This window comes from Zosterops lateralis (assembly GCF_965231275.1).
Source record: "Zosterops lateralis genome assembly, chromosome: 1".
Lineage (NCBI taxonomy): Eukaryota > Metazoa > Chordata > Aves > Passeriformes > Zosteropidae > Zosterops > Zosterops lateralis.
In genome coordinates, this window is record NC_139762.1 from 42,981,967 (window position 1) to 43,009,318 (window position 27,352).

General features: G+C 38.9%; 1 protein-coding gene across 1 annotated transcript; it reads right to left on the bottom strand.

Annotated features, from left to right (window-relative positions):
• Positions 1 to 1,539: 1,539 nt before the first annotated feature.
• DYNC1LI1 (dynein cytoplasmic 1 light intermediate chain 1) lies at positions 1,540 to 27,247 on the bottom strand. The gene is made up of 13 exons (XM_083867996.1): positions 27,039 to 27,247; positions 26,711 to 26,784; positions 15,825 to 15,941; positions 14,070 to 14,300; positions 10,707 to 10,876; positions 9,468 to 9,561; positions 7,721 to 7,856; positions 7,229 to 7,340; positions 5,779 to 5,838; positions 5,608 to 5,652; positions 4,944 to 5,064; positions 4,632 to 4,790; positions 1,540 to 2,498 (listed from the first exon to the last, which is right to left on the bottom strand). The coding sequence occupies exons 1-13, from the start codon at positions 27,206 to 27,208 to the stop codon at positions 2,386 to 2,388; spliced, it is 1,602 nt and encodes a 533-aa protein (XP_083724122.1). The 5' UTR covers positions 27,209 to 27,247; the 3' UTR covers positions 1,540 to 2,385.
• Between the last annotated feature and the right edge of the window lie 105 nt (positions 27,248 to 27,352).

A 27,352-nucleotide genomic window follows, 5' to 3' on the forward strand; every position in this document is an offset into this window, starting at 1 on the left:
TAATGACACATACCACTGCAGTTGTGTGAGAATGGGTCCTGCTTTCATCATCAGAGGATCTTTCTCTCAAGCATGTTCCAAATTCAGTGTCAAGTTTACACACGGAACCTAGACAACTGTTCTGATACTAATGAGTGCCACACATCCATAATTAGAAGACTTATTTTTTTCTTGCAGACAATTTATTCTATACAGCTGTTCATCAGCAGGTCATGCATTTCCCCATGCATCACCTTTACTCAATTGTTGACATAAGCAAAATTTCAAGGACTGCAGTTAAAGACGTAGTTAAGAATATCCATTGAAACTTCTCAGTCCACAATTCAATCTTCTACTTTAACAAGTGTGCTTATCTTGAGGGAGTTATGTGCACAACAAAATATATGTTGTTCTTAAATTTAGGTATTTTGAAAATATGGAGGTAACTCAGATCAAGGGAGGTGATCCTGCCCCTCCTTGGCCCTAGGGGGGCCACACCTGGCGTGCTGTGTCCAGTTTTGGGCTCCTCAGGACAAGAGATACAGAGCTCCTGGATCAGGTCCCGTGGAGAACAAAGATGATTAAGGGAAGGGAGCATCCCTCTTACAAGGAAAAGCTGAGGGAGCTGGGCCTGTTCAGCCTCCAGAAGAGATGACTGAGGGCCCTTATCAGTGTCTGCCAGTATCTAATGGGGGGGATGTCAGTGGAGCCAGGCTCTCCTTGGTGGTGCCCAGCAACAGGACAAGAAGCAAGAGCCAGAAAGTGATGCACAGAAAGCTCTGCTGGAATGTGAAGAACTTTTCTGTGCAGGTGACTATGCACTGGAAGAGACTGCCCTGAGAGATTGTGGAGTCTCCCTCACTGGAGATATTCAAGAACCCCCTGGACACAATCCTGTGCCATGTGCTCTGGGATGGCCCTGCTTGAGCACAGAGGTTGGACCAGGTGATGCATTGTGGTCCCTTCCAACCTGACCCATTCTGTGAATTTGCTAGGACCACTACAGAATGCAAGAACTGGGGAAGAAAAGTACCACCATGCTCAAAATACAGAGATTTCTAACTAACCAGAGAAATTAATATAAGACCGATTAAAAAAACCCAAAAAACTAAAAAACCTGATTAAAGTGCTCTGCAATCATTTGATCAGGATATACCTTTTACATTTCCTAGTCTGAGGCTGTAAGTAGAAAGAAAGCACAAATTTCACAAAGGAGAAAGTGATGTTCAGCATTTGTGTACTGAAAGCTTAAGTCCTAACCGTGGTCAACTCCTGTTAGACAACACACTGCAGCCAGCAGCAGGAGCCTTAGTCTAACGAGTGTGCTTTGAAAACACTGCAGCACAAACCACTCAAGTCAGATAAGCTAGTTTCACTCCTAGGAACAAACACTGCAGACTTACCCCCCTTCCTCGCAGAAACAATGTTTTAAAGTTTAACTATCTGCCAGAGATGTAATTCATTGAGAGGTAAAAATATAAAAGTGTATTTTAAGATGTTTTACACCACATTCTTAGATGTAACTGTAAACGAACAAGAACACCATGGCTTCAATGAAAGTTATTTAAATTTGAATGCAGAGAATACTTTATTAACTGATTACAGTTTTGATGACCAATTTTAAACCATAAGTAGTGTGGGAAACATAGTGGGGGACATTAAGGCTGAGCCATATATATATAGACAAATCTGGATACTGATATTCTGTACATTTAACCTCTGCTTTTTCTTTATACATCTTTTATTCAGTGTCTGCAATTAATCTAAGAGGAAAAAACAAAAAACCCCCTAAAACCCTGTCCACTAATTTTATCTTATACCTGGAATGAATTTTTGCACGGGTTTTTGAATGCAGTGTAACTTTCAGTGGAGATGAAACAGATTTTTTTAAACCATATTCCCAATGAAGTGTTTAAGTATAACTGGAGTTTGTTGCTATTACAGATCTGTGCAATTATTTTTTTTCTTTCAAAAACTAGCAGTAGTTCTCTCATGTAGAGGTTAATCTATTTACGATAGTATTAAACTTACCTAACAGATTGGGAAATCAATATAAATTAAGTGCCTGTGGTGTGTATCAGTTTTCCTGCTCTACGCAGCCCCTATCACTTAAGTGGACATACTTGCAATTTTACAGAATTACACTGACTTTTCAACAAAACCCAGAAAAAAAATTAATTTACTGTTTTTGCACTGTGAGCAGTGCTCCTACACAATGTGATAACTGTTTTCCATCTGTACAGCTCCCTTTTGTAAAGTCGGGCAACACATATAAAAGAAAGACAGACATCAATGGTTTGTGTTCTGAAAGATATTTCAGTTCTTTAGTTCCAGTCACTGAAGGAAGAGGCAGAGGCAAGTTTGAATTATCCCAGAAAACTGAACAATTGGTTTTATTTGGTGTCTTCAAGATGCTTCACCTTCTGTGGGAGATGTAGATGATGTAGGAGAGACCATTTCAGGTTTTCGTGAAATTCTGTCCAGTTCTGCCTGAACATCTGTTAAAACTGGCTTCTGACCTACAAAATAAATGTGTATCATTCAGTCATGTTTAAGAAAAGCTTATGGTACCTTCAATTCTCAAATCAGACAAATCCTAGTAATTGTTACTGCACACTTCGGGTGCAAAATTAAGGCATAAGGCCAAAAGCCAAAAGAAACATAAAAGAAACAGTATGAGAGAAAGTCATATCCTCAAAGTATAAAATACTAGAAGACTGTTAAGACTAGCAGTTATGGCTACTTCTATACAATTTTCTGTATAAATTATAACTGAAATAATGCTGAGTGTAAAAATCAGGGATTTCAGCAAGCCCAGCAAAGCCAGTTTGGTGTACTTGGTCAGCACAATCCTGACACCACTGCTCATGGATGCACACAGACCTGCAGATGGGCAAATCCCTTTCTCTCCTCACCCACTTATCTCCTCCCTAACTTGGAATGGCACAAACATTTGTGCAGCCACAGTCTAACCTAATTCAAGCTCAAAACACACCATTTTACCCCACCCTTTTAATTTCCTAATCCTCAGATTAGGTTTCTATCCCACTATGTTCTATAGCAAGAACGGAGGAGACAATATGGGAAAAGGCAGTGCAGTATTAGGACTCCAACGCTTATGACAAGTGTGCATAGCATTTGTAAAAGAATGTTCTGACACATGCAGAACATGCACATACATCCTTTCTGAAAATGCAAATTAACAGGAATTAGCCATAAAGGTAATTTTGGCCAGATGTACTTGGCTGCCCTTCAAATTATTTAACAAAAGAAAATACAGTATCAGAATCAAAGCAGCTAACGTTCCAACTAATAAGCAGAGGAATTTCCCAAAGCTGCTGAGGAAGAGGTACTTCTCAAATCCCAACCTACTGTCTTAACAGACAGTTTTCAGATTTGAAGTGTGAGTGCCACAGATATCAATAAATACAAGTCAGCAAACACTGAGGAAGGTGAAGAGGCCACATCTAAGCCAAATTTATTAGTATTTATGGTAATTCCTTGAACACATAGTCCTTTCTGATGTTAAAATAGCTATAACCCTAACCCTTCATTTGTTGCATAGTAGGGAATTTCTGAAAACTGTTTTGCTCCTTAATGATTAAATTCTGTCCTTGAAGTTTCTGCCACAGCCCCAGCCAGAACACTTTTCTGGAGTGCTGCCTCTGTTTGCTTGGCATCATCCAAGCCTGTTGCCAGCCACTCCCCACAGAATTTTTCAGTGGGTGCTCTCTGTGCCTCATATTGCGTCAGCTGCATTTGTTTGAACAATCTCCATATGTTGTTCAAACTGGCACTGCTGACTTTGCCTACAGCCCATTAGGAAGCACTCAAACTTTGCTTGGCCAGCTGAGTTTTGCACTTAGAAAAGAGAAGTGTGCACAAGTGAAAAAAAATTCACAGTTAATCTACACAAAATGTTAGTGGGAAGTGCGAAGTACCGATGAAACACCAGCATTCTCCCCTAAGCACAGCATTATAAACCTCTGGGGAAGCAGGGAGGGATGGTGTCTGTGTACACATGCTATTAAGTAACACAGAAACATTTTAAATTGGAATAGCAAGAAACAACTGTCTAGTCCTGCATCTAGCTTTAGCACAGTCACTATTAAACATTTCTAGATTAATAATAATCATTAATCACCTCATATATAAACAGCTGTCAAAAGAAAACACAAATATTTTTATAGGGTGTCACCAAACTCAAAGTGCTCATCACATCAGAGCTAGAACACTAGTGAAAGAAAATTTAAAGCTATTTTAATACTGACAGTATTGTCAAAAAGAATCAACTTGAAATCCAGTCCTAACCTATTTAAATAAGACTAGAAGAGGTTTATGGCATAAGCCATTTCACTGGGATGGTGGAAACAAAGGGAAAAAACGTGGAACTCATGTAGACACGATTCATGCTTAAACAATTACATGTAGATTTTTTTCTTTGATCTTCTGAAAGCCACAAAAAGGCAAGACTAAAGTGCTGTGAAAAGAAAAGCAAAAAGCCACATAGAAGATAAAAGCATATATATATATGCATATTTATATATATATAACATTCAGGTAACTAAGGTAGTATTCATACTTCTGATAAACTATACTAACAGGAACAATCCATCACTCAATTTGAGTCAATCTTTTGTCATTAATCATACCTGACTTTTTTGCTGATGGTGGTAAGTTGCTGCCAGCACCTCCAGTGCCACCTCCTCCTGGACTGCCACCAACACCACCAGGGCCACCAGGAGAACCAGTTTTCTTGCTCAGGAGGCTATTGAAGAAGTTAGCCAGGACTCCTTCAGATGTAGCTCCAGCTACAAGGAGAAGAAAAGAAAAACCACAACACAAAACCAACACAGATTTTCTAAGTAAATAATGATTTAGTGTTATAAATCTAAATAACCACATTAAAGCAAGCAGGCAAAGAAATTATTTTACTGCTTTTGTGCCCTCATAAGAAAAGGTACCTTTCATATTGGGATCAATCTTTTTTGACCCAGTGGGGATAGGTGTAACACTGGCAACATTCGATGTTACAGATCTATTTGGTGTCCTAGGAGATCCACCAGGAACTCTTGGTGAGGCATCCTATTAAAAAAAAAACAAACAAACCCATAAAACAACAAACCAACAAACCCTAAGTGTAAGGATAGACTAAATGAAGTGTTTTGTTATTTCTCACAGCTCCTAAGCTTTTGTATTTTAAATTTAGTATCTCATGCAACTGAAATGACACAGGATTAGATTTCGCTGATTGCATACAAGTTTTTTCACACTCATAGAACATTGTTAAAACTATTAACTTTAGTGTAACTAAAGCACAAGAGAAGTTTTTAATTTCATCCCCATGAGAAACCTGGAAATCCACCTGGTACTCAGCAGTGCCTCTGACCATAAATGCATTATAACATACAAAAAAGCAAGTCAGGACCTTTAGCCCTTGCTGTCAATACACGTTGTCGTGAGACACTGAGCAGTGTCATAATTTTAGAGCACTACAAGTCTTTAAAAACTATGTGGTTTAAAACAATTAGATCAAACAATATTTGACAGTGCAGATAAAAGCAACCCTCGAAATATATAAAAGTTAATGATATTCATGTGATGATATTTAAAGATTTTGTTACTAACCACTGGCCTTCCTGCAGCAGTAGGTGGTTGTTTTGCCAACTGTGACTGCAAAAAATCAAACATACACATGAAGTGTTAGATATTACAGTGACTAAGAATACAACCCCAAATTTGTATTGGGAATGTTGTTAAATGAAACTCTTGTTGCTTGTGTTATGGACAGAAAATTACCTGCTGCTTCATAAGAAACACTTGGTCATCCTCTGCTACGATTTCTTTTTCATGAACAAACTGCAATACAAAAACATGAGCAAAAATTTGACCAAAAGAAAGAAAGGTAGGTATTTTCTTTTTTATCTGGTGGTGAATATGACCAAAACATTCAATAATGAAGTACACGTATAAAATACTATGATTGCTGCATATCACATTTTTCATATTTAAGACTGCTCCTCATGATTCCATTTCGGCCAAGTTAATCAGAAGTGAAAGAGAATTATCATTAACTCCTTTGACCTGTCAGACATAAAGCTGTAGATACATTTGGAGAAAGACGCATTAAAAAGTTCATTTAATTGTTCAGTAAAAAGGAATTAAGTAAATGGTTACGAGGCACATTCAGGGGTGTCAGGATCAGTAAGATGGATGCACATGCTCTGCATCATGCCCATGTCTCTGTTAATTTATTGAGGCCTCACCTCGGTATTACTTTATAGGTAACTATGGCACACATGACTCTTCACCTGTGCTCACTGGTGTAGGAACTGGACACAGACATCTCAGATCCCAGCTCTATGCATCAAATCACAAGCACTCTCCTTCCAAATAAGCTCATCAAAAATTTTGCCCAAGCAAGCATGGCAAATATCAGTACCAAAGTTTATAACCCAGGCCTGAAGTTTATAAGCGTGCAAAAGGAAATCTTTTTGCACTGTCAGTTAGATGTTCTTTATATACCTATTTAACATGTCCTCATACTTTCCCTAAAGATTTCAGAAGGGACACAGTATTTGTTTTCTGCACTAAAATAACTCCCACTTGAAAATAAGATCAGTCACAAAATCTTAGCTTTGTTAGAAAAAAGCCATATAAATATTTGCTTTCAATAACCTCTGAGCCCACTGCTGCACACATTTTGTTCAACAACCTCACATATGTTTACAGGTCATTCTGTCAAGGGATTTCGTTATATAGTACAAGGGAAAATACACTGAATAGATGTAGAAACTGTTTGCACATGTTTAATTTTGATTTTACGTTGTCTCAAGCCTTATTTTAAGTACTCCAAAAGAAACAGAAAATATTATGAAGTTATAAACAACTCAGAGCAAAATAGAATGTTCTTTAAAAAAAAACAACTCTGAGAAACAGGTAAATCATACTTCAGCTTTTCAATACCAAATATGTCTTAAAAGGAAAACATGTGTATTTGTAGTCTTCAACAATGTAACAGTGGCAGGAAAAAAAGGTGTAAGCTGAAGAAGAGCTATTCAGAACAAAACCACATAATGATCTTTTTTGTTAATTAAAGAGCAACTTTAAGAACAAAATAAGAATGTCACCCTCCCCGCATGGTACATCACACTTTTAATAAGCTGGAAGCATAGTCTCAATGAAAGAGAAAAAACCTGACAGGCAAATAAATAGCAAAGCAATTAAATGCAAAGATATCTCACTGTACCTTTCTGACTGGTGGTTTTGTTATGATATCTTCAAAATTGTCATCTGCTTTTAGTGTCTGGAAGTTCTCATGCAATATTCCTATCTTCTTGTCATTATCCCAACCTGCAGGACTAGAGAAAGGATTATTTGGCTTAAAATTCTATTGCTACTTCAAGCTATTCTTGCATGCACTCCTGAACTGCACACAACTGGGAGCCAGGAACGGTGTCACAGTGTCCATTCTCCCATGCAAGCTGGTTATTGATCAGTCCAAGTAGGTAGAGATTGGTTCACCATAACAGAGAGAAGGAAAATCTCTGGCCTTAACATTTTCCTTTGGAACAGTGAGGGTTTGTAATCTTCCTCCACTGGCACTCACCAAATTCCAACTCATAAGAATGTTACATGGAACTTTAAAAATCATAAACCCAAAATGGCTCTAAATGCTACTTTACAGCATTGCACAGATACATTTTTTAGTCACACACACATAATAGTGCAGATAACTTACATAAATACTGCATCTTTTTCCACAACAACAGCTGGAACATTGAAAGGAAATCCGTACAACTTCTGGACTATATATTTATACACTAAATCAATGTTTTTGTTTTCTTTTACTGAAGTGTAAATAAGTGCTGCCCCATCTGAATAAAGATGTTAAAGAAAAATTAGTTTAATGGCTAGTAAGAGAAACTAAAGTAACCTTTAAACTATCAAAAAAGAGTCAGCTACAGTAGAATTTTGAAAGGGAAAACAAAACCAAAGCAAAAAAGGTCAAATAACTTCAAACACTTAATTCTGAAATAAGCTATTAAGTAATTTAAATAAATCTCTTTTTTTTCTGCATTTGTTTTAGGACAATTCAGCTATTGATTTTTAAGTAAAGTAAAGGCTCTTCTCACTTTCAAAGCCCCCCAGTACCAATAGTTTCACTACAATGCCTTTAAAACAGACTTCTGCTATTAATGAACAAAAATTTTCATGCCATATCCTTGTATATTCTCATTATCCCACCCTGCAATCGCTGCAGCACTAACACTAGCAGCTTCAAAAATGCCAAAGATCTTCCACTTTCCCATCTGCTTTTTTTAATTAGGGGAACAAACTCTTACATTATACAGTGATCTGCTTTTAAAGGAAAGGAAGGCAAATGAGTTTGCTATATATCACTTACTAAAAGACTATGAGAATGCTTAGCATTCTAGCATGGTTCAGTATCAAATTAACACATTTTATGCAAAGAATTAATAAAATAGTAATTTTTACTTTGAAATTGTAAAAATAACAAAATCCCTAATTTATTTCTACATGCCTGCAATTCAAATCCTAGCAGAAGGTTATATAATGGGGCCTGATTCCTATTCTGTGAAATTTAGAAAAGAATTTCAAGTTGTACATGGCATATGCAATCATGGAGGCTAATTCCTACTATTTTATATTTTTCTGACACACACAGGAGTTACTACATAATTCCATTTTGAAAAATTAGGTCTTGGAAGCCCTTTGAAGGAAGTGCCATTTCAACTGAGGTCTCTGGCTCTTGAACTAATTTTTCCATCTGTCACCTGCTGTCCCTCCAATAGCATTTAAACTTCCTTACCACAGCACAAATGATGACACAACGTAGGCATGTTACTGGCATCTAAAATCTAGATCTCAGTATGTCTATCTGACTGAACAACACTAGACAGTATTTTATACACTTCTTCTAAAAAAATTAAGCTTAAAAACAATAATAGTACAGCAACAGCTTCTGTACATTGTCTCTATACCAATACAAAGGAAGTCAGTGGACCTTGCCTACAGCAATTCACACTTCTTTCCTTCCCCCTTGGCCTCATCCTGTGGAATTACTGAACATGGAGGAGACTGCATATTTGCAAAATGAACATGCCTTATGTGCATCTGGAGCAAGATCATACTTAAATGAATTATCTTATTGTTATTTTAGGGAGCTAAGATGTGCTGTTCTGAGAACTGATTTCCTAAATATGGAAATGGAGGCAATAAGGAAATTCACGGTAAGGGGACATGCTGGAACCTCCTGTAGCTCTGTAAAAAAGGAGATACAAGAAAACAGAAAAATTCAATTAATTCAATGTTGCCCATAGGGGTACCTGAAGCAGACTGCAAGCTACAGTAAAAGAGTTGCATCCTACTTTGGTACAGACAAAAATATTCTTTTAAAGTTGTCATAATTAACATAAACATTGAATTGAGTAATTATATCATCTTTATGATGTGTTAAAGGATACACTGTAAGCAAAACCGTCTGATATGTGACTGGATGAAGTCGAAGTGTTCATCTCTGTAGTCATGCTCTTTTTCCAGAACACTGATGGCATCACACTATCAAAATAAACACAAAATTAATATACAGCTTTCAGTCATCTGCTAGAATAGCAGTGCTGCTACACATGCTGCTACAAGGGGAAAGGGAGATGAAGTGGGGTGGGGCAGTGCAGAGAAAACCAAAAAGCTGGTAAGATAGTTTAGAAGCACAATTGAACCCTTTTGGTTTTAATATAACTGGATGTACATGTACTGGAATCAGCACAACTTGAAAATTCAAGTGACTGGAACTTTTCATTCACTCTCCCTCCCCACTCCAATGCACTCCCCACTCAAAATCTCTGTTGAAAACTTACCACCAAATGATATCACAATTTTTTACCCAATGTTTTTTACACACTGTGGCATTAAAATACAATGTTTTTAATTCAGTTACTAACTAGCTCTTTGCAAAGGAAGGCAAAAGCAAGGAATATGGAAGCAGAAAAAGGAAAAAGGTGTGGGGGTGGAGAAAAGAATAGAAGGAAACTAGCAGGTGGGAAAAAAAAAAGCTGTTTAAATGAAAGGGTTAGCCTTCCACAGAAGGAACAGCATATGCCTCAAAAGGTTTATTCCTTCCCTGGGGGCCAGCAGAGGCTGCAGATGCAGTATGCTTAATGCCAATGAGAACTGAGGAGCCGGGGGGAAAAAAACCAGATTAAAAATAGCCACAGGAGAACCACACCATTGTTTTCTTTAATATGGTTACATATCTAGCAGAAACCAAAACAGATCACATAGACCCCCTAAGAACTGAGAAAAGTTAGAAGTGCAGCACTTCACTAACTACAAATCTCAAAGAAGTTAATCGTCAGAAAAATATCAGAAATATTTCAAAACCCACCATTTTCAGAATACGGAGGAGTGTGGAAATCAAGGGGAATTCTAGTTGCTTATTGACTAGCTCATTTCTGTGAGCAAAACCAGATCTGGCGTATTTGTCAATCCCTTGAAAACTGGTAGAACTAAAGGAAAAGCTAACTCCAAAATAACATTAAATAATGGGTTCCAGAAGATAACCAACTTTCAATATTAAACACTTTTAAAGAGTTCTTAAGTGAGGTTTTCAGAATAACTTAATAACCATGTGCTTCCCACCCCAATCCGCAATTGACAGAGTTACTTCAATAAAATATGCAAAAAACCTAAAATGTGAAACAAACCTTTGTACAAACTACTACTACAGGAATGCCTAAGTTACATGTTAGTGTATCTGCACCCAGGGGTAAAATCACACTGTCATCTTTGTCTTCCTGTAATGAAGTATTTCTTCTCTGTGGAGAAGCTGGAAAATCCTCGCCTGGTTCTATATACTCCTGGAAGTCTCTTACCACTGAAAGTAAAAAAAGTTACATTAAAACATCAGCTGCTTTATTATTTCAACAATGATTTCCACTGCCACCAATCTCTAGCACTTTTTATTGCATAGTATTTCTGCATCTTGGTGTTGAAAAAACGGAGCATGCACCTAATCCTGGCTAGCTGTTGGCTCTGTGCAGCACAAGGGAGAACTAGCAAGTCTGAGATCTGCTGGATCAGCAGCCAGAAGAACATGATCACATAAAACTGCCCATAAGGACAACATGAAATCTTTTTTTAATCACTGTGAAACCACGAGGCAGTTAGTACTAAGGATTACTGTTTGCTCTGCTTTCTAAATGACATAAGTTTCCTTCCATTCTTTTTGGTAAAGTTAATGAACAGTTTGTCAGAATAAACAGAATTAAGCCTCACACAAACTGCTTAGCTGCTACTGTATACCAGGTTTTACCTACAGACCCTTTGTCTTCACTCTCTGTACTCAGACTCAACAGTAGTATAAACAAAAAATAATAGAATACAAAACAGTAGTATAAACAAAAAATAATAGAATACATAAACACTAGTTTAAACTAGCTTTATAATTAATTAATTAATAGCATATTAAACATTTAGCATGCTTTAAAATTATCAGAGATTACTTTAAAATGGAGCAAGCAGGGTAAGTTACACTCTTTTCCTAATTCTTGTTGCAAATCCTTGTCATGTTCTGCTGCACACGCCCAAGCCTCTAATTACACAGTTACTTACTATTCCTGCAGTCAGGGATGCCATGTGAGGCATAAAATGTCTGTATTTTTCACATCACATGTCCTGTTCCACACAGCAGAAACAAGGCTCTATCAAACCAAACCACTGCCTACTATTCCACGAGTAGCACATCCTGATTCAGCACAAGTCAGGCAGCTCAGCAGCTCAGCTGCATCATGCACAGGGGCAGTGAACTACACCAGAACATCATCACTCCTGTGTGAATCCACTGCTACCTTCATTAAACTGACTGAAGCCCTTGAGTTCACACATAGAAAGCATCTGGGCAATTAACAGAGCAAGACTTATTTCAATGCCCTAGAGGAAAAATTACATTGGGTCAAGATTATTCAATTTTTCTGCAGATCTTGGAGTTCACAATAACAAAAAGCATATGCACGGTTATCATCTTAAACTGTCAACCCAGGCTCTAATTCAGGGAATGCTGCTAATTCAAGTCTGGTCCGAAGAGCTTCTGAGATTAACTGAATGTATCTGAAACCCAGAGTTCTCACCACAATATGCCAGTCACTCTACAGTGTCTTTCCTGTATAGTATCCTGTCCTGGGATAATTGTGTAAATCCTCCAGTGGATTCCTAAAATTCCCAATGTATGATCATAACGTACTAATCTTTATGTAACCAGGGAAAGCAGTAGAAAGAAGGATTAATTTAGTGTATCACAGCTCCAAAACTGTGGAATACTATCTCAGGTCTTCTTAGAAACACAGTTTCATGAAACACAGATTAATTCAGTGAAGAGGAAGAGCTATTTCAACACACAGCTGCTATGTATCCCCAAATGCCTTTCTGTAGCAGTTCTAGTCCTCACAGGGTCTGTCTTTGAGCTGCTAGAACTGAAGACAAACACAGCAGCATGCCTCCAGAAAACTACACACACAAACCCTGGGTAGATTTCAATCCTGGTAGCAAGTTAAATCAGCTCTCAGGAGCACTGAGCCTGACACAAGAATCTAGTGGGATTCTGTAGCCAAAAGCCAGGCAAGCTATGCTCCCTCCTCCTTTTGGCAGTGTCAAGCTCCTGCCCGCCTAGCAATGCATGAAGTCACTTCACAACAGGATCAAAACAAAAACCGGCTTCCAATCACATCTGGATTGTGTCCAGGGCCTCTGTTATACCCAATGTTCAGACAACTTATGTCTGTAACAATTAGACCAGATGACAGAAAACCAAACCAGGCAAAACTAAATGGAGTAGCATTTTTTTTTTTCTTGACTCATTTCATTGCTTACATTTTATGGATTTTATAATTTCTCTATTCTATTCACTCAGTCTGTAAAGAAGCGAAACTATCAGCTATACACCTTTGATAACCTAGAGACTATATCTATACTTTCATCTAACAAAATCCTATCCCAAAAGTAAGTGTTTTTGGGGATGTTTAATACACATGCACTGACATCCAAAAAACCAAACCAAAAAAGACATCCAAGAGCACTCAGCTCCTCCCACCTAAACAACTTCTCAAGGATGATACTTCCCTTAGAAGAATCTCTCTATTAAAGGGACAAACAAAACAACTAATATTCCCCATACCTCATTCCAGAGTATCTACAACTGTCACCTTACATTCCACTTCATCACAGCACAGCTACAACCTGCATTTCTAAATTAGCATAAGCACTCATTGCTTAAGAATGTACCAGTTGGAGTGCAACTTCAGACTTAAAAAGGAAGTTTAATCATGCTACTTGATCTCAACACAGAACTTTCTCAAATCTCTTCCTTGTAGTAATTCAGATGAATGTGAAAGACTTAAATTCTACTACCCTAAGGGAAATGCAAAAGGTTGCTCAAAAGTAATGTGGAGCTATAATGTGAGCTCACAGCCAGTTTAAGAAACCTTGCAAAATCTTTGTGTTCTGCATGTTTAAAACTAAAAAGACAAGACACTCACAGAGGAATGAACACATAGCTCTGTTAACATCAATAATAATTACAATAAAAGTCTTCAAGTGGAAAGGGCCCAGATGTGGCCATGCTGCCATGAATCCTCTCAAAATTTACACTTTTGGTAGGCACAGAACAGGTCCCAGATTCTCTAACTGGCTAACTACAGGAACAGTTAAGAAGCTAATGTAGTGATCTGCCTTTAAACAAATAAATGAAAATTTGAATGCTTAGAAATTTTTTTGGTTTTTGTTTGGTGAATCTTATCAAGAAAAACACAAAAAACAATGCCAAAATTTCAGCTGTGTTCATTCTGACAGCTTTTTCCCCCCTACATTGTTATTCTGTTAGAAAGAAGTACTAGTTTCGTTCACATAGCTACTTGAGACTTATCTGAAGCTAGACTTGCTTGGTAAGTTCTAATTTTAAATAACATTTCCAAAGAATGAAAAAGACTGCAATGGAGAGATTAAATGGTACAGAAAGCCTTAAGCACATTTAATTAATAATTTAATACATTCCCATGTATTTGCAGGATACTCACACTTTTGCTCCATTTCTTTCATTTCTTCAGGAGGAATTTTTAACTTGTCAATATGTTCTCTTACAACACTTGCCCATTTTTGTAAAGAATCCAGTGCAGTCCAAGGTCTAGACATATCTACTACCAACATAACTAGAGTGTCCTTTAGAGAGCTTGCCTCCATTGCAAATTTAAGAAGACCTTTGTGATACAGGTCACCATCCAAAATCCATACATTACATCTTGTTTGATCTACAAAAAAAGGGAAAAAACATTTAATGAGATTTACTTGAAACACACCACTACATAATGGCTATTCAATGTTCTTTGGACATGTAAAATACAAGGAAGAAAGCAGATGATGTTTTATTAGTTCATTGAACATACATAATGAAACAGCAATCTGCAGCTTGTGGGGAGACAACTCCTCTGCTTTCAAACCCTGATGTTAATGGCTGATAACTGAAGATCTTAAATCATTATCTGAAAGGGAGGATCCAGAGAAAGCATTCAACATTCCCAAAATAGTTGTTCACCATTTTTGAGTAGGAAAACATTTTCTTCAAGATGCAGCTTAGAAGAGAAAACTGTGTGAACTCAGTCATCTTTTTGAAGCTGTTGGCCTGCTCAGCTCTCAAGGACGGCCATCTCCCCTTCAAAACTCCATTTGACACGCTTGGATAACTCTTAGAGTATAGAATGTACCTTGGCCACTCAAAAAACCCTAAAGAACTGTAAGTTTTTAATGACTGAGTTTAACTTAACAGACAGTGTACTCTTTCAATTTGCAAAAGGACAATCACCATACAAATAGACCATTCAACTGTTTTTCCCCCAAAAAATTACACAATACTACAAATTCACAAACACTTGTGCAGTAAAAGAGGAGATGTTGATTCAAAATTAGTTGGCTTAATGTAATTACAATATTTCCTGTCAGGTAAATTTTTATTACTTGTTACAGAAGTTCTGAGGAAGAGATTTAAAGCAAACTCCCAATCTTCTTACATCTAGTTCCAAGCCATCTTTGAGATCAATATCCAGACATGAATATCAGGAAAGTAGGTGATTTCAGGAAAAAATAAAGGGCCAACTTCTTCCAGTTCTCCTTCAAGTTGTTTGGGAATTTTTTTATAGTATTCACAAGAGTTCCCATTTTTTTTTCCAAAGCTTCCAGTATATCCTTATTCACATGCCATAACTCCAGGTACCAGGATATTAAACAGGACCTTAAACACACTTTTTCCTTTCTAGCCATACCTTCACCCAAGTTTTTGGGTTTTTTGTTTGTTTTTTTATATCTCCTTATCATTGCGCGCAATTGTACCCATCAGTTGATGGCAGTAGCCTTGCAGATTGTATGCCAGCAAGACAAAGGTTCCCCTGTTGGTTCAGGATAACCACTTGCCACAGCAATTGAAATGGAAGAAAGCAATTTAATGGAAATGAAATGGAAGCCTGGGCACCTTCTCCTCTAGGCCTGAGGAACACACATCTATTCAGAATGCTGCAGCTAAGTCTGCTTCCCCGGTCTTTTTTTTCCAGCTTTTTATTTTTACATGTTCCTCTCCTCCTCTACCACTTAAGTGGTCGTGCCTGGTATCTACCAAAGAAATTACATAGACAAACTTCCTCATGATACAAATCACTTCTGGCATAAGCTGGACTCCTGCATACTATAAAGACAGAAAAACATCCTACTGTCATTTCAAATATCACACTACTGAACCATTGCTTTCAAATAGGTTTAAGATATTGTTACAAATACAGACTCACCATCTCGGTCTTCATCATGCACATTTAAATACAAATACTCCATTCCTCTTCCTTTTTTGTACTCCTCTATTCCTTGAATTTTTCCTATTAAGCTAGTTTTACCTGCTCCATCTTCACCTGGAGAGACAGAAGTAAGATACCACTCAGTCTTTAATCACAGTTACATATTAAAAACCACCTGGGGCAAGAGGAAAACCATATCCTAACAGGGTGGCTGAGCTCACTGGAGTTTTGAAACACAGCAAGTTTTGCCCAAATCATCCATCTGTTCTAAGTGCATGTTTCAGCTTCAAATATTATTTCTATCTATTGATAGATGCAATTATGCCGCCAACTATGCTACCTGAAATAGGCTCTTATACCCACCTTTAAAAGGATATGGTAAGGAGTAGTTAAATACCTCCAACAATTTCAGTCTTTCAACTACAATCAAAGTAGTAACAAAGTTTTTCTGAAGTAGAGTTTAATTCACAGTAAGCTCCTCTTACAGTTCAGAACTCTCTCATTTCAAACAGCACACTGAATAAGGCAAATCTGTTACCTCAGCTTTTATGAATTGGTTTCTGTGAATATTTTCCTTGTTACAGGTCCCAAGAAACCTTAAAAAGAAGTGACAAATAGTAAGTCCACTGCCTTACAATACATGTGTGTATATTTGGATAGCACAGGGACAAGCCTGCAATCCAGATCCATTCTCTCCTATTCTCTCCCATCCAAAGGGAGCTTGGATAACCACTGAACCTTACAGCATATACACAATGTAAACACCTCAACTACTGCCAGAGACCCTTCTTGAAAAACTTCATTTATAGTCATGGGTCTCTGAGTTGACAAACTTCAGGTGCATTTTTTCCAGTTCAAAAGAGAAACCAAGCTGAATTTGAACACAAAGCAGGGGGTTGCCAGTTTGTTTTTTTCTCTAATTTGCAGGATGATGAATATGCAACAGACATTACAAAATTCTTGAAACTCACTCACAGTTTATAAAATTAAGGTTAATCCCAGGTCCCTAAGAAGCACTTTATCAATTCTGTGCCAAACAGAGCATGTCCCAAGTCTCTTCTATAGAGGGAGAGTCTAAGCACTTGCTTTTAATCACATAACAAAGACAAAAGTTCAAGGGCAGTAATTTTCACTGCTAAACATCATGACATTTTCCCTTTAAAGAGAACTGACCATGATATTACAGATGTCACTATGGCTACATTAAAAGTGCTATAGCTATAACACTGTAAAGAACAGAGATACTTTGATAGACTGATTTTGAATTTGCTTAACATACCATCCCCAAGACTGCCACACAAACTCTTCAATTTAGAGGATGGCTTTATTTTCATATTTCACTAACACTGGAAAACATAAGACTGCTTACTCTAAGATGCCGTGGGGATTTTACTCAGTGGAATGAATGTATTTTAAATGAAATATATTTTGAGAAAGAGAGAGAGAGAAATAAGACCAGAACTGAGATGTGAAGTCTAGTTAAGTATAGACAAGTTAAATAAAAAATTCAGTTGTATCCCTTTAACTCTTCCACAATTAAAGGGTTCATTTGTGAGCTCCTGTATTAAACAAGATGTACTCAGGCAAACAATTACAGCTGGTTTTAAATAACCTTTGGAAAGCAGTGCTATTTTCTAGTCATACATAAAGCTTTTCCTCTTGTAAGAATATATTTTAAATAATTCTGATGAAGAAGTGAAGAGTTTGAGCTTCATCATCATAGATGAATTACAATTCCACCTCTGTACTTATCCAAGCTTCTTAAAATTGTCATCTACAAATAACTGAGAAGATTTATTAGCTGCTGCTCTGACATGTTATGAAGCTGCTTTAACTTTTGCCAACAATGTCTGTATGATTCATTGTGCTATTTTACCTTTTTGAATTGGCAGCTTCAATTAATGCGTGCCAGCAGAAGGCTCAACAGGTAAGACAAATCAAAATTTGTTATTCCTTTTAATGAGGGGTTGCACTTAAGAGCTTTCTGGATTTCTCAGAACAGTTAACTTCCAGCTAAGTTCTTTTGCATACTAGAGTTGGATTCACACAGGTGACAAAGATTTCAACTTGCTTGAATCTGGGAAACTTTACTATCTCCTGTGTGTATCTACCAGTTCTAAAAGTAGCTGCAACAAGTCTAAAAACACCTGTGGTTGTAAAAAGTTCAGCACCTGATAAAAGATAGACCTAAACAGTCTAAACTAAAACATACTTACACAGATGCTAATAGCTAGACAACTATTGTTGCAAAGTGCTCATCCTAAGCAATATAGGCAAACTTGAAATATACTTCCCACAAGCCCCTTACTTGTCACAGCTCTGAGTTATGTAATTTCCTCTCCGACCCCATATTTCCAAATGCCTAAAATAAATTGGAGTTCCATAGTGTTAAATTAATACCTTATGACAAAGTAAGAACTAGAATTTTATTTTCCCATCTACACTGAAAGAAGTTTTACTAGTACAGTACAAGACAAATTGATTTGGTGTAAAATTAACACCTCTGGGCACATATGCACACACAGCAGTAATTTCAGCCTTCCATCACAGAACTATTTGAATTGAATCTGTTCCATGAGGAAGCCTGTCTATTCTCTTGTCCTTAGCAAATATTCACCCATTTCAAAACATCAAGACCAGGCAGGTGGATGACTGACACACGTAACAGTGCTGTACAAGTTACTGCATGAAGAGAGCAGCACTCGTTTTTCACGAGAGAAAGCCAGAATGATGCATCAGTGAAGTCTGAAGTTAATAACACATAAACCAACTAGTTTACAAACAGGATGACCCACTTGCAAGGGTACAAAATAGGTGCCTAGCCAAATGTGCCCCACCCAACAGGAGATCCAGAGTTCTTGACATATTTAAGCCAAATTAGAGTCAGTATTGTCTTAAAAGCTGTGAGGAAGTAAAAACAGGACCATCATTTATGACACAAGGACTTCCTCCTTTTTGCCCAAACAATTGATCATAAAGGTGAGGAAAGGATAACTGTCTTGGCCTAGAGAACACAGAATCGTAACAGAATAGTGTGGGGTGGAAGGGACCTTCAAAGGTCAGCTAGTCCAGCCCCACACTAGTGAAACCCAACATGCTAAGACTGAGGCTTCACCTACTTCTACTTTCTATGCACAGTATGTTGGATACACTTTTTGACATCATAACAACTGCAAATGTATTTGTATCCTTGCTATTATTTTTTCCCAACCTAGTCTTCAATAAAAAACACTCAAAAATCAACGCACTTTGGATATACTGAGTTATGCTAGGAAAGAGCAGCAGCAGATTTTTGCTTTGTAGCTACTCTTCAGCAAGAATATCAAAACAGAAAATCTTAAAACAGTGTTTATCTAAAACTCCTAGGTAGTTTTTAGAAATTGCCTTATCAAATTAATTCTAAGTGCTAACTTTTAAGACTTCTTGAAACTCTAACATTTTATTGTAATGCCTTTGCTATGTACAGAATTTTCTCTCCCCCTCAGGAGAGGGAAATATATGTGAGGAAATTAAAGTCTATTAGCTGTTGGAGATTTGATTGATAATGCACAAGATACTAAGATAATTAACATTAATTGCTACCTGAGACATATATAAAAGTATATATATTTAGAAAAAATGCCAATCACAATACATACATACTCATATATGACTTTTCAAATTACAAACCTTAACACATTTAAGATATTTACCTTTTTTCTTTGTCTCTGGATATCTCGAAAGTATATGAAAAAGTAATGCTGATTAGTTTCAAACAAAAGGAAAATTTCATATTCCCTAGGCTCAAACATCACTGCGTATTAATATTATGAAATAGAGTATTTTTTCAAGTGCTACTGAAGCAATAGAGAAAACAGAGCCTTATGCACCTTCAAGAATAATTATCATCATCCTCCATTTCAGAATTTTGGAAAATCCTGTGGCTTCTTTATTTTTAACTGTGGGATAATTAAATTAACAACTGACTTCCATACATAAACTCACAGAGCAAAGCATTTCTGACATAGTATTTTTGATATAGCATTTCAAGGTAGAATAAAAATCAGGTAGATTTTGCATCCTTCTTTTGCAAATAACATAAAAAGGCCTTCTTTTACAGAGTAAATACTAAAGAACATGAATTCTCCATTATACCAAACTGCACTCACACATTAATACAACAGTGAGGAAACAGAAGTGATGTTTCTAGCAAGCAGTGCTATGCACCAAAGCTGAATACAAGTAAAAGAAAAACAACAGATTTAATTTTGCACCAAAGTCAGGCAAGGAAGCAGTTGAAACAAAGCCAAACCAAACTGCTTACACACAGTATTTTACTGTCTTGTTAACAAAATGGGAAGTCTTATACTCAACTAAACAAGCGCTGCTGCATTTTTTATCTGCACACAGCTACTACTCCATCCCTCTGATGAGCTCCAGTTTGGGGTTGTGAAAGCTCCTCTGTCCAAGGTGCTACTCTGTTCACAAAACAGATTTTGAAAACATCCTTCTTGCTGCTACCCACAAACACACAGGAAACTGTAACAACAGAAACCCTTCCCAGCCTCCTCCCTTCTCACTACTCCAGGCAAACAGAATGTTTACCGAGCAGAAAATCAAGTATCACTAAATGTTCTGCCACAATACAGAATTGAGCACAATGGTCCCCCCAGACAGGAGGGGTGGGCAATGAGTGACTCAATCTCCTCCTGTGAGTGCAGGCAAACAGGCACTGATCTACGTCCTGCTACACCAACACTTCAGCCATAAACTATTACAGTAGAGAGGACTTTGGCTCTCCATTACAGAACTTCTTAAAACTTTCAACTAACATTTTCAAATTCAAAACATTAACTACTCATACTATTTCCACATTTCTTTCAGTTTAGCAAATGAAAACAGAAGTAAAATTTCAGTAGTCCTATAACAAGGTATTTCTTACTTGTCACAGAAATCTGTACATGGAAGAGCAATCAATGTGTTATCTCCAGGACAGACATGAGCTTTGACTGTCTGTTTAAATTGCTTCTCCATTGTAGTGTCCAGTGGTGTGTTTAAAATATGTCAAGGCAAAGAAGCAAAAAGTGAACATTTCTTTTGTGTCATCAGTATTGGTAGCCTGTCTCTTTTCAATCCAGGACTGTGATTTTTTTTCAACAGCTCTCTGAAAAACCCTGGACGCCTTACTTGTTTGTAGTCTACAATCCTAGTGGTTCCTTGAAGGAAGTGTTTTGTTTGCATTTTAAGCCCATCAATTAAAATTCCGCTTGATATGGGAATTTTACAACTCATCTCTAGAAAAAACATGCTCAAACAAGGCCAAGCAAAACCAGAAGTAATGGTCTCAATTAACATCTTCTGCACACCCCAAGCATACTTTCGTGAATCAGCTTTATACTTTTTACAATGCAAAATATAGCTTCTGGGTAGAAAAATTCAGAACATCCAGTATCTGTAGCATAAAATATTGAATATTTTTATTAATAGAAAAAAAAATCTTTCTTGCTTAAATATGATAGAACAAAGCCATCAAGTCTAAACCTGAGTTAACAAATGGGGCTAAGATGCCTTCCCAGAAACCCAGAGCAATCCCTGTTCCACACTATGTGGAATGCCTGAATCCTGACACAGTGGTGTAGAGACATCATGATCTTCCTACTAGAACCAAGCACATGTGCACTATTGCTATTTTCAAGATAAAATACTTGTCACAAGTTAATAACTGCCTTTTCTACAGCTGCAAATTAGTGAAAGAGGCCTGTTTACACATTCTATACTAATTGAAGAATGCCTTTTACAGAACAAGACCAAAATAATCAGAGTAAGCCAAATTTAGTTTGCTTTCAGAGAATTAAAGAACAAAATTCGTTATGCTGATGAGAGCCTTCTCTACAATCTCTCAAACCAACACAGCAGTTCACAATAAGTAGGCCATAACAAGTTTACAAATAACTTGTCACTAAATTTTCATTTGCTTATTGAATAAAAATTGTCTCCTTCTCCATGTTCATTTTACTCTGCCAGATAAGTTTTTCCCTTCACACACGATTCCCTTGGTATATTTGTGGCACTGAAAAGTTAAATAACTTTCCTGAGGAGCACCTTAACTGCACTTCAGCCTTTCAACATGACAGAAAGCAGACTGCAGACAACTCTTCCAGCAAGTCTTTTGCCATGTCCTGCACCACAAGGATACATGGCTGGACTGTGGAAACAGGTACAGCAGTAATGGTGTTACCTCTGCTTGGAGAGACCCACAGTCAGAGAAAGGCAAATACTGCAGAGAATTCTACAGTGACTGTGAACAGCTTCCATTCCTAACTCAGTCCTTCTCCTTTAACATAGCAGGAAGTTGTCTACTGTATTTTATTCACGTTCACTACCAAAATAGAATAATCCCATGTTACTATCCACGGGACACCTTTATTGGTCCTCCTGCCACTAACCTGCCTGGAGAACACATAAGCACAATTCCTTTCACTGTTCTTCACCTTTAGAGCTATTTCTGAGATAGATCCAGTAACCAGTAGCATCTCTGACACTGAGGAGACAAACTAAAATAAATGTAATTCAAGAATTTCAGAACTTTCCATGCTGTTCTAAGTGACTTCTACTACACAGCATCCTTGTAATTCTGGATTTTTGGAAGGGCATTACAGGAGGAAGGACACAACAAAGAAGTACTACTTAATTCTTAAAAAATGTAGCTACAAAACAAGCAATTAGAATTTTATCTAGGTCAATGCACCATCAAAACAATTGACACTTTAGAAGCATAACTCTGCTGACCTAAACACAATTTGACTACACTTGCAAGGCTTTCATTGCCTGCAGAAGGTGAATTAGTTGCAAGGAAAGGACAAAAAGAAAAAGAAACCCTCTGAAACCTTCTGCAGTACTAGGGAATTTAAAATATTTTAGGTTAATAATATAAACAGTGTGAACATGCAGTATTTTATCAGTTTCAATGATTAACTGATAACAATGAAGTTGTCAGCTTTTTGAAAAGGAAAAGATAAAAGAAAAACTGATTTTTATAGTGTTGAGTACAAATTTAAGTACAAATTTAATACCCTCACAAAAATTTGCTGTATCAAAACTTAATTTTCAGGGTTTTTATATTCCACAGGTCCACTGGAAGAAAGCAGCAAGCCAAACCTGCTCTTGAAGATATATTGGGAATGGCTGTTATTGCAGAAAATGGTGCATGTACACACAGAAAAGTGTACCTGTAAATTAGCTGAGGCTTGTGCTTCTTTCCAAGCATCCTTACAGCCACTGGACAGGAGCAGAGCTCCAAGATTCAAACAAACAGGCCTAGCCCTGGGAAGTGAGATGTCTGGGGTAAAGAGAAAATGTGGACATGAGGCAGTTCAACTCTCACTGCCCATTAAACTCAAAGCTTTTATCATGAAGTCGATAAAAACCCCAAGCCCACTAGTGATTCAGCAGAAGCATAATTGTGCAATACAGACACAGAGACTCAGGCATACGAATGTCACTGGATGGTCTGACATTGTTAAAATTGTAGGCAAAGAATATACTGTGCTTTAGAGACAGAGGAATGTATGAAACACAAAGCCAGATAAAAAACAACAATTCAATTCACTTGCCAGCTGGGACCCTGTGTTCTGGTGCATCCCGGAATGACTTTGAACATGACTGCTTGAATGCATGCAGCAATTTATTGGATAAATTATTAGTTCAGGTCTCTGAATCCAAGCCTTCACACATTCCACAGCACTATGGATTCCACCCATAATTTGCAATGGTGACTTGCCAGCTGCTCCCCTCTACTCCACTCGCTGATATATCAGAAAGGGAATGAACACAAGAGCTCCCAGTGACACGCAACAGTTTTCTCATCACAAAAACCATCTCCTGTGATCAACTACCCTTATTACACAAGTGAGCAATAGACAGTCCAGAAGAAGAAGAAAAAAGAGAAAAAAACTAAGCAACAAAAGAGCAACAAAAACACAGTGCTTCAGCTATCTACAAAAAGAAGCTGGAAACAGCAATGAGAGCACAGACCTTTTACATTTTCTGCTGATACAGTTTGCTAAACAAGGTAGCTATGGCCACTATAACAAAACTACCTAGGAATCAGAGCATAAGGGATTTACAGTAAAGTTTAGAGAAGCTTTTATTATTTGTTCATACAAAACAATAAGATGAGAAGCTTTCACACCAAATGTGATGCCAATCACAATTTAAACTTTAAAGAAAAATAGTTCTTGAAAAAATAACTGCAAGTGAAACAACTTTGGAGAAGTAAAACGGTAAGTCAATTAATTTTGGACTGATTTTGAGCAAGTGATTACCAACATTATTTGTTAACCTTCACTTCACAAAACTATGTGCCGTATGTACAGAATAACATTTGGCATTCCAGTCTCCTTTAGTTAGATAACTCCAACTGCTTTCCAGGTGCTTAAAAATGAGATGTTAACACAGCTAAAAATAAATACTGAAATAGCAGAATTAGCATGCCAGACAGAGACAGGGTCCCAGAAAAACTAGGCATACAACTATATGCACTGTTTGAAAAATAAAAACGCTGTAGGCAAATTAGAAAACCTGTCCTAGCAAACAAAAGAACACTACATGGTGGGTTTTTCCAGTTGGTTTTTCAGGGTGGGGCCACGGGTTGTTGGAGGTTTAAAGGATTTTTTTAATGCAGCTTGTATTGAAAATAAGCACTCATTTGTTACAATAACCCATATTTCATCTGGCAGGTTTTGACCATTATGACTGTTCATACAGTAAATATTCACCTGCCAGGAATTGACTGAAAACCATCAAGATGCTGGTCAGCTTTACACCTTTTTGCTTAAAAGTACTGAAAGTATAAAGAAACTGAAAGTAATCATGCTGGGAAGTGCTCTGTATTAGTAACAAAAGTTAGTACAAAACTATCTAAAGGAACAAAGCTTGAACATAGAGGAAATGTTTGATAACAGAGAAACTGTAAACACAGCTCAAGAATCCAAACAGACAGAACTTCACAAACTGAATCTGTCCAATACAGATACATAAGACCTCTCCTTTTCCTGTGCTGGTGTGCTTCAGGAGCAGCATCATGACTTGCAAGTGAACAACAGAGATTAGGTATTCTAATGAAAAACATGGCAATGGTCCTCACTGGCCAGTCCTCAGATCTGATATTCTTTTTCCTAAATACATTCCAAATTTGGGAGGTTTTTTACTCCCTGTTGGATCAAGGCCTTCCAGAAAACCCAATTTCTAAGCAAAAATTAGAATTCCTTCTACAAAACTGTATATATTCCAAAAAAATTGCATCTGTCAATAAAGGAAAGACAGTATTACATTAAGTCATTCTATAAGCTCTACATAAATAGTAAAAAAGAGAAACTATATACAACAGGTTGTATAGCACAAACTAAATGAGTACTTGGAAACAATCTATGATATCCTTTCTAGCTCTGAAGGAAGCAGTCTCCAGTTACTGAGCACTAAGGATTACCTGCCTGTGAAGAGAGAGGAAAAACAAACAGTGTAATCTTCTTGACAAGGATCACAGCTTGAAGAAGAATCTTCCAACTTCAGCAAGGCCAATCATCCAATTTAGATTCAAAGTGCCACATAACAAGTTGTTAATCGTTATGAAATATTTCCTTTGTTTAATATCACTGTAACTTCCAATCTCAGTATCCTACTTAATTACATAACATACAAAGCAAAAAATTAAAGGGTAGTAAGTCTTGTAAGAGCTTCAGAAAACCATGCTATCATCCCTGCACATCCACAACATCCTTCTTCTTCTCAGTCAGTTTTAAGTAACCACTCAGCTTATCAAAACAGGAAGAAAAGGATCACAGTGATTGCTTTGGGATTATAGAGAGGAAAAAAAAGCCTAACTCGAAAAACCTCAAGAGAGTATAAGCCACAAGACTACGCAGAATCACAGTGTGCACAGTCTGCAAGAATATCTTTACTGAGTTTTAACCCTGTTTCCAAATATTAACACGTTTTTTTCTAGAGACAGGAGGGTTGACAAAAAGAGCGGAAGAAGCCGCTAGTTATAAATCCATACACCTGGACTCATTATGCTGTCTCTGGTAATAGCATTTAATAGTCTTTCAGGAAAAACAAAACAGCAAAAAACAAAAACCACACCACACTAAAAATAATGCTAACTATTCATACACATACACTTGAGAGCATCCATTTCTCTCTCTACCTCCATGAAGCTCTTAAAATTGACGTATCATTTTCCTTCATGCACTGCAGCTGGGTGTCTCATTACCGCCCTGCCAAAGTCCCCTTCCGCACCTCTCACCCTGCCCGGGGCCAGGCTGGACTAAGGCCTGGGTGGAGAGGCCGCTGGTGCGGCCGCGCTGGGCGGAGCGGGCAGGGCAGGGCCGGGCCGGGCAGGGCAGGGCAGGGCCCGCACGGCCTCCCCGCCCTCCGGCCCGCAGCCAGCGCCTCATTGATGGCCACGGAGGCGGTTTTTGTGTCCCCATGACACACCGCAAGCGGCATCCCCGGCTCCGGCCAGAGAGGGCTCGGCCGCAGGGCCCCCGGAGCCACAGACAATAACAGCGCCCCATCCAACCATCCCCGCCTGTGGAGCGGGGCGGGGGAAGGACAGCCAGGGTATCATGGCGAGGTACCTACGGTGAGGGGCGCATGGAAAGCATCTGCGGACAATCTCCGAAATGAAGCAAAGCCATGCACGGGAGGAAGCGGGAGGGTTGAACAGTGCCTTGTCACCCACCACCCCCCGCCCCCTCCCTCGGGGCGCTAAACAAGGGAAGCTGCGGGCGCCCCAGAGGGCTCGGGAGCCGGCCTGTGTGCGGCGGGGATGGGAGAGGGATCGGGGTGCTGTCCTCAGTCAGCGTGCGGAGGGGAAGGCGGAGGGATCGGGATGCTTTCCTCACCCAGCAGAAGGACGTTCTTCCCCGAAGGCAGCTTGGAGCGGGAGCGCGTGGACACCTCGCTGAGGATGCAGGACCTGGCGGGGGGAGACGACAGCGCTGGGGAAGGGTCCCCCGCTTCCCCCGGGCCCCACCCCCGCCATCGCCCGGGCACGGGGGGCGGGGGCAGGGCAGAGCTGCCCCTGCCAGGGGAGGTGCCCCCCGGCCCAGAGACCGAGCGGCACTGAGCGCCAGCGGGCCCGGGGGATTATCCTGCCCCTTCCCCGAGCCCCCCGCGGGGCACCGAGGGCGGCGGCCGGGCCCGGGTCCGCGGGGCGGGGCGGGCACTCACCACAGGTTCTGCCCATCGTCCTCATCGCCGCCCGCCCGCAGCTCCGCGTTGTTGTTGTTGGCCGCGGCCGCAGAAGCGGCGGAGGAAGCGGAGGAGAAGCTGGCAGTCGAGCCGAGCCCGGAAGAAGACGAGGAGCCGAAGGAGCCGGCTCTCCCCACCGCCGCCGCCATCTTCGCTGCTGCCGCCTCCTCCTCCCTCCCCGCCGCCTCCCCGGGACGCCGAGCGGGCGGCGGCGCCGGCGGGACCCGGATGTTGGGCGGGCCCGGGGCGGGGCGGCGGCGCTGCGGCCTCTCCCTCAGCGCCTCCCGCCTCTC